This window comes from Sinocyclocheilus anshuiensis, unplaced genomic scaffold (assembly GCF_001515605.1).
Source record: "Sinocyclocheilus anshuiensis isolate Anshui unplaced genomic scaffold, SAMN03320099.WGS_v1.1 scaffold535, whole genome shotgun sequence".
In the NCBI taxonomy this organism is placed as follows: Eukaryota; Metazoa; Chordata; class Actinopteri; order Cypriniformes; family Cyprinidae; genus Sinocyclocheilus; species Sinocyclocheilus anshuiensis.
The window spans coordinates 577,674-590,642 of record NW_015551063.1 but is presented as its reverse complement, the minus strand read 5'-3'; the positions used below and the strand labels follow the sequence as shown (position 1 = coordinate 590,642).

The window sequence follows — 12,969 nt, the reverse complement described above, 5'->3', positions numbered from 1 at the left end:
AACCGCTTGTCCCGTTAGAAGAGCTTCAAAGATACTACATTGGCCGCACATTGCGTAACTTTGGAATTGCATTGACCTCTTGTGGTCATATCTTGTCTTGTATTTTGTGTGTAAGCGTTCAAGACGAGTCTTGAGACATTGCAATTGATTGAGTAAAAATTGTAACTAAGTGGGTTAGTAAAACTAAGTTTTTGTTTTTTTTTTACAAAAAAAAAAATATATTCTTATTTATATATTGTATAGTTTGTATTTTATATATTTTTTAAACTGTATTTATCTGTATTATGTCTACTGTTAGTGTTAAGTGTTAACTGTATGCACGCAATTTCAATTCTCTCTATGTAAGTGCTGTACATGTGGCAGAATTGACAATAAAGCAGACTTTGACTTTGACTTTGACTTTAATGTTTAAAAAAATAATAAATAAAATATTTTATTGGCAGTAAACGTCACTATGTTTTGTAATATTCCAGTTATCTTTTTAGGGGTACTATCATGAAAATAAATAAATAAATACAAGGTTTTGCTGTGAGACCTAACAAATATGTTAAAAACATCAAATTAACCTAGCATGAACAGTAGGCTATCTAGTTTTAAACACATTAAACTCCTCAAAAATTGTATTTTTGGCCTTTTACACCTCAGAGGTCTCAACTTTTTCCACTGTATCTTACAATTAAAGTATTAAAATGTAACATATATAGTAAAATTACACGTATTTTTTACAGTGTAGTAATATATATATATATATATATATATATATATATATATAGGCATAATTAATTAATTAATATCTGATTTTAATTAACAAAACCATAATATTTATTTGTGCCCCATGTAGTGTGAACCCGCGTGTAGTGTGATATTAATTATAATGTATAAAATGGTGCAATGTAGCATTAAATAAAATATATGGACTGATGGATTTAAATATTAATTAAAGCTGTGACACGCATGAAGTAGCCTAACATCCTTTGGGCCCTTTATACATCATGACAGAAAGGCATTTAAATAAACTTATTTTAATAATATTTATTGCTACAAAATCACATAATTCGGGTTTTTTTAAATGTATTTTCCAAATTTTGAATAGCTAAAATAAATATTTAACAAAAACAAAACAAATAAAATAATAAATAGCTGTTTTATAAAATAAATAGCTCAAGAAATGTCTGTTTGACTCGAGGTTGGACATTTTTTAATGCGAACTACAGTATATTGTGGAAAACATCTTCTAGGAAATTGCATGACTTTTAATTTGAAAAGTCGCCGGAAACACTCTTGTAGCTGTTTTCGTGCTTTTGAGTGGCGGCGCCTGAATACGCAAAAATCAATACTTGCGGCTTTTTAAATTTAAAATCAAGACTTTTGGAAGATAAAAACTCTTAAGAGATGTTTTATCACGTAAGTTCGTAACTGTTTCGGTTTTACGTGTAAAATGTACTTCAGTAATTCCATATATTCGGCTCGTATATGCACTGATGCTGTTTGTTCTCTGGATGTAGTGCAGCTAGCTAGTCAAATATTGCCATTTTAGATTGATGTATATTATGCTTATTTGCCTTATTTTATAAAAAGTACAAAGCGGTCAATGTAATTGTTAATGTATAGTGTTTGTTAATGCAAACAGGTTCTAGATACGTACTTTAATACATTTTCGATTAGCCTTATGTGGCTTGTTGTCACGATAGTTATGAATGCCCATCAATATTTTCTGTATTTATTGTTGTTTTCTCAATAATAAACCATCACTATAGATCTCTTTGGAGCATGAGATTCTCCTCCACCCACGATACTTTGGACCAAACCTTTTGAACACAGTCAAACAGAAGCTGTTCACTGAGGTGGAGGGAACATGTACGGGGAAGTAAGTCTGACAGAAAGTTAGAGATCTGACTTTTTTCACTGAATATTATGAAATATGGATCTCTAATGTCTGTCTTTTGTTCCACAGGTATGGCTTTGTTATTGCAGTAACCACAATCGATAATATTGGAGCAGGTGTTATCCAGCCGGGCAGAGGTTTTGTGCTGTATCCCGTCAAATACAAGGCCATCGTGTTCCGTCCCTTCAAGGGAGAAGTTGTGGATGCTGTCGTCACCCAGGTTAACAAAGTACGGGTCCATTTTATCGTCTGTTAGTGCTGTTATTTTCATTCTAAGTTCATTGGAGACAGATCAGAACATTCATGAGCCCTTGTATAAAGAAGTTACCCGCTCAATGATAATTTATACGGTTTTGATAAAACTCACTGTCCCTGCGAGTGATTTTTCCGACCTCAATACAATGTTTTGCTCTCTTTCTTTTCCCAGGTTGGACTCTTTACAGAAATTGGCCCCATGTCTTGTTTCATTTCTCGTCATGTAGGTTTTCCGTGGAACTATATATGCATATAAATATAAAATTGTGTAAATAGTCATTGTGCAAATCATAGTAATTTGACACTTGTAATTGTCGTTTATCTGTGTTTCTGTCGTATCTAGTCTATTCCCTCTGAGATGGAGTTTGACCCAAACTCAAATCCTCCATGCTATAAGACAGTCGATGAGGTAAGACTCAATTAATCACTTTAGGAATTGTTTAATTGAATTCAAATCCTCATCTGCAGAAATATAGACATTTCAGTTTGCTTTCTTCAACAGGACATTGTGATCCAACAAGATGATGAAATTCGACTGAAGATTGTGGGAACTCGAGTGGATAAGAATGATATTGTAAATCCCTGTCACTTTTGTTGAATATGCTAAATAATATTTCGAAAAGTTCTATTTGTATACAAATTAGGGCTGCACGATTAATCAAATGCGATTGTCATGCGCATTTTGTTAAAAAAGCCGGTTCTGTAATCAGCAGTAAATCATCATCACATGCTTTCAGATGGAGCAGCATTTACTACACAGAGCCGTAGTTCACTGACAGTGTAACCTATTGTGCGTTATGGAAGAAAGAAACATGATGCAGGTCACCATCAACCCATGTATTAATGTGAAGGTGCAACAAAACGATAGAAAGTACAATGTGTTTTCCCCCAGCATATACACACGAGTGCAGGGGCAGAGGAAACCCCGAATCAGAGTCTTAAAGGGACAGACACCCAGACCATTACAACAAGTTATGCAAAAAAATCGCAGATGATTTTATTGCGCGATTCTGAAATCGAAGAAATCGTTCACGATAATCACAGCTGTTTGCATTGCTTCTCAGTGAACTACGGCTCTGTGTAGTAAATGCTGCTCAATCTGAAAGCATTTGAAAATACCACATTTAATAACATGTTTTTACTCCAAACTCACTTCATAACGTCAGTCGAGTGTTTGAAATAAATCCTTCTGTGAGATGATGTGGCTTCTTACACAGAATAAGGTACACAACATATTTTATAGTATTTAAGCAGTGATAACGGCATTGCATTATAAATATACTTTATTTTAATGAAAATTATAATAATAAGAACTCAGACAAACCGTATATTGCCGTAGTCTTGTGTTTATTAGTCACGTTGAATCAATAAAAGCAGTTACATCTGTTTATTCAGCTGCAGCGATAGGCATTTCCTGGGTTTCTTCTGCGAGGCATATTTGGAGTTTCAGCACGAGAGCACCCTCTGGCCTTTGGATGGAGATTTACTGCTGATCACAGAACCGTGCTTCACTGAAAGATGCGCATGACAATCGCAGCTTCTGTCGAATCGCGATCTCGATTCCATTTCGATTTATCGTGCAGCCCTAATACAAATATTTTCCTAAGGTTTTTAAGTATTCAATTACTTTTTTTGTTGCTTTTTATTAGTTTGCCATTGGATCTCTCATGGATGACTACCTGGGTATGTATTTCTTGTAATGAAAACATCTGTCACAGCTGTGTTTACAGTGAAACTCGTGCAGTTAGCTGTGCCATACCTTTGATATTTATTTATAATTTATACTACTAACTATTGTTCATGTAATTATTGAAATAACAATAATATATCGGTACGGATTCATTTCATTTCAGTAACTTTTTTTTTATTCTTTGTCTAATTTCTTTGTGCTATCCAACTATTGTCTAAGAGTCTTTTTCTCATTCTTCTAGGTCTTGTGAGCTGATTCTTCTGCCAAGAATATGGGAAATATGAAATGCTGTGGTGATGCTAAATAGTTTATGTATATACTGTAATTATTTCCCCATTCATCTGAAGTTGTCTTTGTTCTTTCTCTTTTTTTATTGTCATTTTTATCCCCATGTTAGAATATCCAAGTCCGTCAAGTCACATGGGAACGAAATGTAGCTCAGAAGTGGCTCTACGTGATGGAAAGACTTTGAACTGTTTAATTTAAAGTGAGGCAGCAGAGAAAAGGGTAAATATCGTCAGTTGGGCTCTTCTGAAAGACCCTGTGAGCAAAGCCAGTTCACAAGCATGTTATTAGAAGGTAAAAGTAATCATTCATCACATTGCTTTTAGAGTTATTCATCTCTTTATTATATAAGGTAATTTTTAAAGCTATTTTTCTAAATGCCAGCCAGCCTGTACTTGAATATATTTCTCTTTTATAATATAGCGCTCACAAAATTTTGAAACGTGTCTTCGTCTGGTTTTCTTGTTTTAGTTATTGCTTGTTCTGAGATCCTTTTGTAAGAAAGGCTTAATATATAGTACACACAGTGAGCATTGCTTATTTTTGCTAATATTTTGATATTGGCACCCCAGTACTCTAAAAACAATATCATCACTGCAACAGCTTTGGCAGCAAATGTTTGTAATTGAAACTTCCTTTCATGCCAGTCACACAGTAGCTCACTGCCTACTGAAACATTTAAAGGAATAGTTCACCCCAAAAATGAACATTTGCAGAAAATGTACTCACCATCAGGCCTTTCAAGATGTAGATGAGTTTGTTTCTTCATGGGAGCATTATATCACTTGCTCACCAGTGGATCCTCTGCAGTGAATGGGTGCCGTCAGAGTCGAAACAGCTGATAAAAACATCACAGTAATCCACACCACTCCAGTCCATCAATTAACATCTGGTGAAGTGAAAAGCTGCATGTTTGTAAGAAACAAATCCATCAAGATGATGTTTTTAAGTTCAAACCTTCACTTATGGGCAAAATATGACTCCATAATTCTTCCAGTTACAAACTCATCTACTGTACATCGCCTGAGGGTGAGCAAATTTTAATTTTTGGGTCATATATCTCTATAATAATTTTCTGTGTAAGTATTTTACATTTTTATATTTTTCCCCCTAAATTTCAACATTTTATAGATGATCAAAATTGCCCCCCCCCCCCATATACCATTTTTAACATTGCACAAATACAATTTTTCTATGAATCTCACGACAGTCCATTACAAATGTTAGAAACATGTTAATCTTCAAGATAGCCTAACAAGAAAGTCATAGGCTGTTTTGAGACTGAACATAAATTGTGGTCTTCTGGGAAGGCCTTTATAAATATTAGAGCAACTGCATTTCCCTTAAATAGGAATTTATTATAATTATTATTTATTAAAGGGGTCATATGATGCTATTTTAAAGATCATTATTTTGTGTATTTGGTGTAACAGAATATGTTGGCATGCTATAATGTTCAAAAAACACGTTATTTTTCAAATACTGTACATTATTGTAGGTCCTCTATGCCCCGCCTCTCTCAAACGCTTCGTTTTCAACAAAGCCCCCTCCTTTGACAAGCGCAGTCTGCTCTGATTGGCCAGCTGACCCAGTGCATTCTGTTGTAAATAAATCTTAACCAATGATTCCTAATTGCATCTACTTCCGGAAGGCCAAATAAAGTGCTTTTGCTTTCACACTGAAACACAGCGTCTCCCTGACATGGCTGCATCAACACTACCGCTGTTCCTGAAACCACGCCGCCTTTCTTTGCGTGCATATTTGGGTGGCATTATGCTAATATTTCCACATAGTGACGTAGACATGTGGGGGCGTGTTAGAACGAGCCGTTTTAGGTAGGCGTGGCTGACTCAACTTTTATAAAGAATATCTCTTTGGATTTGAGACTTTAGTCTTTGCAACTTTACAGATCTTCTTTATGCACCAAGAGCTTGTAACACTCCAAAGAGAAAGGAAAACTTGAAATCGCATCATATGACCCCTTTAAACACTTGCTTAGGGAATACAAAAGTGAAAAAAACCCTCCTGTTACAGGAGGTAGACAAGGATTTAATATAGATCTTAATATCTTCTTGAAACAAGTCGAAAGTGAGAAAAATGGGGGGTAACTTTCCTAATCTTGCATAAAATATTTTGCCAGCAAAATAACGAGGTTGCAAAGAAAGTAAACATTTTCATATTGCTTCTCAAAAGTGAAAAATCCAAACAAAACCTCTTTAAAGTAAAGATCAAAGTCATTATGTTTGAAGTTTACAATGAACTGGCAAATGTCTTGCCAAAGTTTTCTTGTATGAACACAATGCCAAAAAAGATGCAAGACAGTTTCTGGTTGTGAGTCAAAGAAAGTACAGTTCACATTTATACTTAATTTGAACTTTTGACACAATAAAGGTTTTAACAGGATAGTACTGATGAATAAGCTTAAAAGAAATCTCTTTAACCTTATTTACCAATAAGAAAAAGCACATACTTTTTTTATTGAAGAAATGATTGAACATTACAATACATTTTAACAATTAAGGTCACATACACAAGAAAGAAGAACAATCTTAATCTGTAAGACAGCATTTAAGAGAAGAGAGAAGGAAAAATAACTAATTAAATAAAGAACGTAATAATAAATTAATAAATAAACATACATATAAACAATTAAGCAATAGTGCAAATTACCTTACTTCTTCCTTAGGACAAAATCAAGGACTAGCCTACAGTGGGGGAACTATACAAGAAAAATATTTCCTCCATGAAATCTAACAGTAGGCTATATCATTCTTTTTGTTATTAATTTACATTAGAGACTCTTTCAAAGATTCCATTTCTAATAAAAATAAATTAAGATACGTTTACATGCAACCAAATAATCCGTTTGTAATCGGATTGAGGCTCAATCGGACTGAAAAGACTTCATGTAAACACCTTAATCGATCCGATTGAGCTCGATCGGATTGAAGGGGGTGGTTTATTCCTTTTCTAGTACGATTGAGAGTGCATGTAAGCACTAGATCGGATTGAACCCCGAAACTGAAAGAACTGCGCATGTGCAGAGACGCAGAAATAGCGTAATGACGTATGACGCACGGAACGAGCGGCTTTTGAATAAAGTGTTGTATAAATGTGTGTCCTGTCATTATAAAACTCTCCTTTCACTCGGCAACTGTGAAGTGGAGCAGGACAACCACCCACCAGTCCTTGTTTTGGATTTTCATCCACAGGCAACCCGTTTTGGGCGCGGGGAGGGGCATTTTTTATTTGCGTGATAAATATGAGCAGCACGGCACAGCGGTTTATATGCGTATATTTATCCATAAATGGATAAATGTTAATTCTGCTGTTAAAAACAAATAAAGAAACAGTGTAGGACAGTGGTTAATATGTGCAAACAGTGAGAAACTATTTGTTCAGTGTGAGCATGTAAAAAAAAAATCAATTCCGATTTGAAGCTTGTGACATGTAAACACGCACAGCAACCCGATCACTTTATTAGCGTTCATGTAAACACTACATTCAGATTCACTAATCGGAATTAATTCAGTCCTATTGAACCAAAAATTGTGCATGTAAACGTATTGGTATACATTTCACAATTTTTTGTTTATGAATGCAATATTTACCTTGCAAAATGTAAAAGTTAACGATATACTCAGTCATTTTGCTTTTGTGTGAATAAGTGCAAATTACATCTTTTAAAGAGAGCATGTAATTAACATGTCTTTGAACAAATAAAAAGGCACTAACATCAGTCCAAAATCTATAAAAGACAAATCACAATTATAAAATAAATGAGACAAGTCTCCCCTCGTGTGCGTCAAAGAAAATGCAATTATTGTCAATGTAGGCTACATAAACTTAGAAAGAGCTTCTTTACATGGGTACATTTTGTGAAGTATTTTGAAATGTACCTCTTTAACCTTGTTCAAAATACAAAATTTGTAAGGATTTGACCAGGCCAGAATTTTTTGCATTCCAAAAGAATTTTCCTCTAGTTGAGATTTTATGTTTTGATTGAAAAATGTGTCTTAATATTTGTATCATTACAAGAGGAAGTAAATATTTCAAGCACGTGTTTTTTTTTTTTTTTAAATGCTTTATTAATTCAATGCCACAAGAACATGAGGTATTACATATTCACATTATCAAATTAACATTATTAGGTGCCAGAGAAAAAGAACAAAAGGAAGAAAATTACATAAAGTTCAATGCTTTCAGAGCATTACATGTTTTCAGTGCTTTTTTTTTTCTCTTTCACACACACACACACACTCACACACTCACTCTCTCTCTCTTTCATGTTATTTCATAGTGCATTTAACTAACATTAACACATGCAATTTAACGCTAGGAGATCTGTGTAAAATATGTCCGGCTATGTGCATGTGTTTTCTATGACAGACCTATAGGTTTGACATTTATAGCTGCAAAATAAAAGGCTGACAACTTGAGCTTTGATTATAAAGATGGAGTGAATGTAGGCTGTGGTTCTCTTGATGAAGGGCCCCTCAAGAGGTAAAGCCCAGGGGCCCCCTACTGGACGCTGTATGTGTGTGTATATATGTATTTAATGAGAGATCTCACCGGTATTTTCTCGAGGTACGCGGCGGGGATGTAGCCCGTCTCTCATCTAATAAATGGCGAATTTAATCATTAGCGTATTCAGGTATGAAGCTGAAACTGTCCTCCAGCGCAGGATGGCTAGAAGGGATACAGCTCCAACAATAACATTTAATTTTCTACCGATTAGATTGTGTTTTATTAACGTCTACACCTACCCCTTACAGTAATGCAGTAATGATTGTTGCACTAGTGATGGAGAAACAAACCTTTCTGAAGCTTCAAATCAAGTGAGTCAATTGCTTCGAATAACGAGTCTCTGTTTCGAAGCGCTGGTGACGTCAACATGCATAAAACAGCTTTAAAAACCCATTACGAATGTTTTCTGGAAAGTACAATACATTAAATGTAATAAAAATAAATAAATATGACCACAAAATTCACAGGTATTGATTAATATACGAAATATTAAGCTTAAACCTTTCCAAAACATGCTTAGTGGGATAAATTCTATGAAGTATTTTGTAAGACACTTCCTTAATTTTGTTATTGATACAAAACTTATTTGGCAGTTTCCATGCTTTAACCCAAGAGATATTACCAAATAAACAAGCCCAAAAAAATCTTGCTGCAGGTAGGTACACAGAACAAAGAACATTGCTTATAATCTTATTGCTACACTGTTGTTTTAAAACGTCGACATTTTCAATGAAAATGTCACAAGGATTAACCATGCTGATTTCTTCTGAGATACAGTTTTTTAAAAGTAACATCACACTCTTTGGAATTGCGTCAAAAACAATAGCAAATTCTCTGATTTCAAGCACGTCCAGCTCTCACTTTCACGCCCTTATGACGTATTCTTTCTGCGACAGGACTGGGCTATACGTCAGCACCGCGCCGTCCCGTTCCTCCTTTCTCTCGTCCTGAAGATGGCGGCAGGGGTGAGTGAGATGGGAGAAAACCCTTTAGAGAGCACACTACAGCACATGTCCATCCACAATCATCCCAGAATCACGCCAATCCTTTTATCTGTATGCATTGTTGTCATGCCGTATTATTTGACAGCCTCTGTTAAAGCTGGCGTGATGATTATTTCCGCTGTAAATACTCCCCACGCCGGAGTTGCGACGAACAGAAGCGCTCCTTTGTGCCACGTTTCTCTTTGCTTTCCCGTGCACGCCTTTCATGTCGTTTTGTAACTAGACGAGTGTCATGTTATTTGTGGTTTCATGTTAAATTCATGAACGCGAAGCGCATATGTTAGCAGTGTGAGCTGGCATGAAAGCATAGTGAGTTGAGAAGCATTCACTATGTGGTCATCAAGACCAAATAAGGCGTTTTAAAAAAACTAGTTCTGAAACTTTATAAGTGTTGGTTTCAAACATTTAACAAGAGGTTTTGTGCGTAACAGCACCAGCTGGTTCACTAATACATGTGCTGCAACACTGTTGAGTCTAATTTCTGCCAGTGTTGGCTTTCTATTTGTATATGCAAACGTTGTTTATAGTGTGTGAAGTAATTTATTGCAGGGGATTGACTGTCAGCTGTTTCCGCCTCAGGGAAAGTGCTGTGTAATGCTCTTTGAGTGGTCTTAATGAAGGGGACCGCTTCTGTTGGCACTGAGTTTCTGTGCAGCATCAGTTTCAGCAATGTAATCGCAAACCTTGTGTTTCTGCAGACTCTCTACACATACCCAGAGAACTGGAGGGCCTTTAAGGCTCAGGTCGCTGCCCAGTACAGTGGGGCTCTTCTGAAGATTGCGAGCACCTCCCCTGCCTTCACCTTTGGGCACACGAACCGATCCCCTGCTTTCCTCAGCAACTTTCCTTTGGGCAAGGTTAGTATTCTCCTGCCTTTTTTTTGTGCATGTGTTCTTGATGTAGAATGAATGAATTAATGTTGTTCCCATCCATTTAGGTTCCTGCTTACCAGGGTGATGATGGCTTCTGTCTGTTTGAGAGCAATGCCATTGCTCACTACTGTAAGTAAGCTTTATAGGGCCTATTAATGCTTGGCCACTTCATGCATTTCCTTTGATTGGATTAAAATGGTTCCATTTACACTTGGCTACAAATGTATATATGCAAAACAAATCTTCAGTTATTTTGGTATATACCAATTCAACAGATGTGTTGCATTTCATTCATCATCTGATTTACCATCACAATAAAAAAAATGTTTAGTGATTTATTACACGCCATTAATGCTATTGTTTCCTCCTGACAGTGAGCAATGATGCCCTTCGTGGTAGCACTCCCCAGGCCAGTGCCCAGGTGCTGCAGTGGGTCAGTTTTGCTGACTCTGAGATCATCCCTCCAGCTAGTGCCTGGGTGTTCCCCACCTTGGGTATCATGCAGTTCAACAAACAGGTTAGCTTTGAATATGTTTGTGTAATGGTTTAATCTGTCAGGTTTTGAATGTTTTGTAAGACTGTACTCTGTCTCATATGTAGGCCACAGAACAGGCTAAGGAGGAGGTGAAACGCGTCCTTGCCGTCCTCAATCAGCACTTAAACACTCGCACTTTCCTGGTTGGGGAGAGAGTCAGTCTGGCTGACATCACTGTTGTCTGCTCTCTGCTCTGGCTCTACAAACAGGTGAGTCTGCAGTAGGCCTGCACGATTAATCGCTTGTAAACCGAAATCGCGATTTCAAATCGCAAGAGCTGCGATTATTTCGATGAAGGACTATCAGAGATTTAACAAGCATCTATGTAGTTTTTGACAGTTTGCTTCATGCGCATTTTACTTTGATGCAGAGTTTAACCAATAGGGAGCATTCACTGCATGTGCTGACTGAACCAGCAAATAACGCCATTTGGAAAAGATAAGCGCGAGCGGGAACAGCAGTTCAACTTCCCAACAAAGCGTGTCTGCAGACGACTTGGTACCTAAACGAAAAAGCACCTCATATGTTTGGAATTATTTTGGATTTCGACGTTCTGATGTACTTCAAAGGCAAGTACTTTGTAAAACCTGCCGAACGTCTGTGTCGACCTCGCGAGGCAACACAACCAACCTGTATCAGCACCTGCAGAAGTATCACAGACAAATCTATGATGAATGCATGGCCGAAAGGCCAATATATGTATAGAAAGCCTGAAATGTCTACCTTTTAAATTAACTAAGTCGCGTCCAAAACAAATACTCTGTTAAAGTAATTCATATGAAACATAAGCGATGTCCAGTTTTCCTGTCTCCGCTCATAATATCTAATACGGTCATGCCCACGAGCCGATCGCGCTTTTCAGATTCTAAACATCCACGTGAGGCGCGCGGGCATGTAAACGTCCACATCGCCTCCGCAAAAACAAACGTGAAGAGTTCATCCCGGCTACTTTTTGTTTCTGGAAGAAGACGCGCTGAGAGAAATAACCCAGAATTTACCTCACAACGCAATGCGTCGCGCAGCTAGATCCTGTGGAGAATATCACTCTGATGAGTAGCCTAAGATTACTTGCATCTGTTGTTATTGTGACATAATTTGTACACATTTTACTAGTTAGACTTTTCTAATTCCTGACTACATGTTTGAAATCAAGTGAAACATTTTGAAATATGTGATATTTCATTGTCTAAATGTCTCACAACGCCAGGATGTTTGTTTAATGTTTTAACATATGAAAGTAATGTGAGTGTTAACACTATCTCTCAGGTGTGAATCACTAAATATTCATGGCCATTGTCACTCCCTCGCATAAGGGCATTCTATCACAAAACATGTTTTACAAATGTTAAATCAATATATTGTTTTCTGTAAATAAGTGAACAGGATAATTTTCACATTTTGTAGCAAAAACTCTAGTCTACCACATTCTCAAAAGTCTTATGAACAAACGTTCTGTATGTGTTGTATGGCCTTATTTTAGTGACTTAAAAAAATTAGTTTTTCAGTAACCATGCATAAACATTGTTTTCTCAAAAACACAAACATGTACTTTCATGCTGCTCACAAATGATTGTAGCCCAGTTTGTGCTGAATACAGTGTTATCAGACTTTAGCCATTAACATTTTTTTAAGATACTGAAAAAAAACAAATGTCAGAGCATGCCAAAACTTCTCCAGGGCCCCAAAACACCCTCAGACCCCAGAGGGTTAAATGGCAAAAACTTTTGCTGGCATTGTTTCAACCGTAATGTAGGTTATGGTCAGTGTTTTACTGATGTAGAATTGTTTACAGTGTGTTTGGGTTCTTAAAAGTTGAAGATTTTATATATAATTGTTAATTTAACATTAAGATACTGTAGTTATTTTCTTAATTTGTCATGACAGATGTTTGCATCATGACAACTTTATAAAAAAAA

General features: G+C 36.3%; 2 protein-coding genes across 6 annotated transcripts in view; both read left to right on the top strand.

Moving 5' to 3' along the window:
- Window positions 1-1,262: 1,262 nt before the first annotated feature.
- On the top strand, window positions 1,263-4,851 carry LOC107662033 (DNA-directed RNA polymerase II subunit RPB7-like). 4 transcript variants are annotated; one of them, XR_001631167.1, is made up of 9 exons: window positions 1,263-1,404; window positions 1,758-1,867; window positions 1,955-2,114; window positions 2,313-2,363; window positions 2,484-2,549; window positions 2,643-2,714; window positions 3,790-3,823; window positions 4,072-4,142; window positions 4,228-4,851. XR_001631167.1 is itself a non-coding variant. In XM_016451891.1 (9 exons), exons 1-8 carry the CDS (start codon window positions 1,393-1,395, stop codon window positions 4,083-4,085), a joined length of 519 nt encoding a protein of 172 aa, XP_016307377.1. In that variant the 5' UTR covers window positions 1,263-1,392; the 3' UTR covers window positions 4,086-4,123; window positions 4,228-4,851. The 4 variants fall into 4 exon arrangements, 2 of the variants coding, with proteins under 2 accessions (XP_016307377.1, XP_016307376.1); XR_001631168.1 differs by having other exon boundaries at window positions 4,072-4,151; XM_016451891.1 differs by having other exon boundaries at window positions 4,072-4,123.
- A 4,661-nt stretch (window positions 4,852-9,512) lies between these two features.
- The window catches only part of LOC107661998 (elongation factor 1-gamma-like), a 24,035-nt gene continuing 20,578 nt past the window's right edge, over window positions 9,513-12,969 (top strand). Inside the window, exons 1-5 of one of the 2 annotated variants that reach the window (XM_016451834.1) lie at window positions 9,513-9,607; window positions 10,345-10,503; window positions 10,584-10,647; window positions 10,893-11,035; window positions 11,119-11,262. In XM_016451834.1, coding sequence (XP_016307320.1) covers window positions 9,596-9,607; window positions 10,345-10,503; window positions 10,584-10,647; window positions 10,893-11,035; window positions 11,119-11,262 — 522 coding nt within the window. In that variant the 5' untranslated portion in view covers window positions 9,513-9,595. The other variant, XM_016451833.1, reaches the window with a different exon arrangement.

Excerpts from the sequence above, each read along its gene's own strand:
- LOC107662033 (XM_016451891.1), top strand. Across the intron at positions 2,115-2,312 it reads TCGTCACCCAGGTTAACAAA|GTTGGACTCTTTACAGAAAT; the intron begins GTACGGGTCCAT and ends TTCTTTTCCCAG. Across the intron at positions 2,715-3,789 it reads GAGTGGATAAGAATGATATT|TTTGCCATTGGATCTCTCAT; the intron begins GTAAATCCCTGT and ends GCTTTTTATTAG.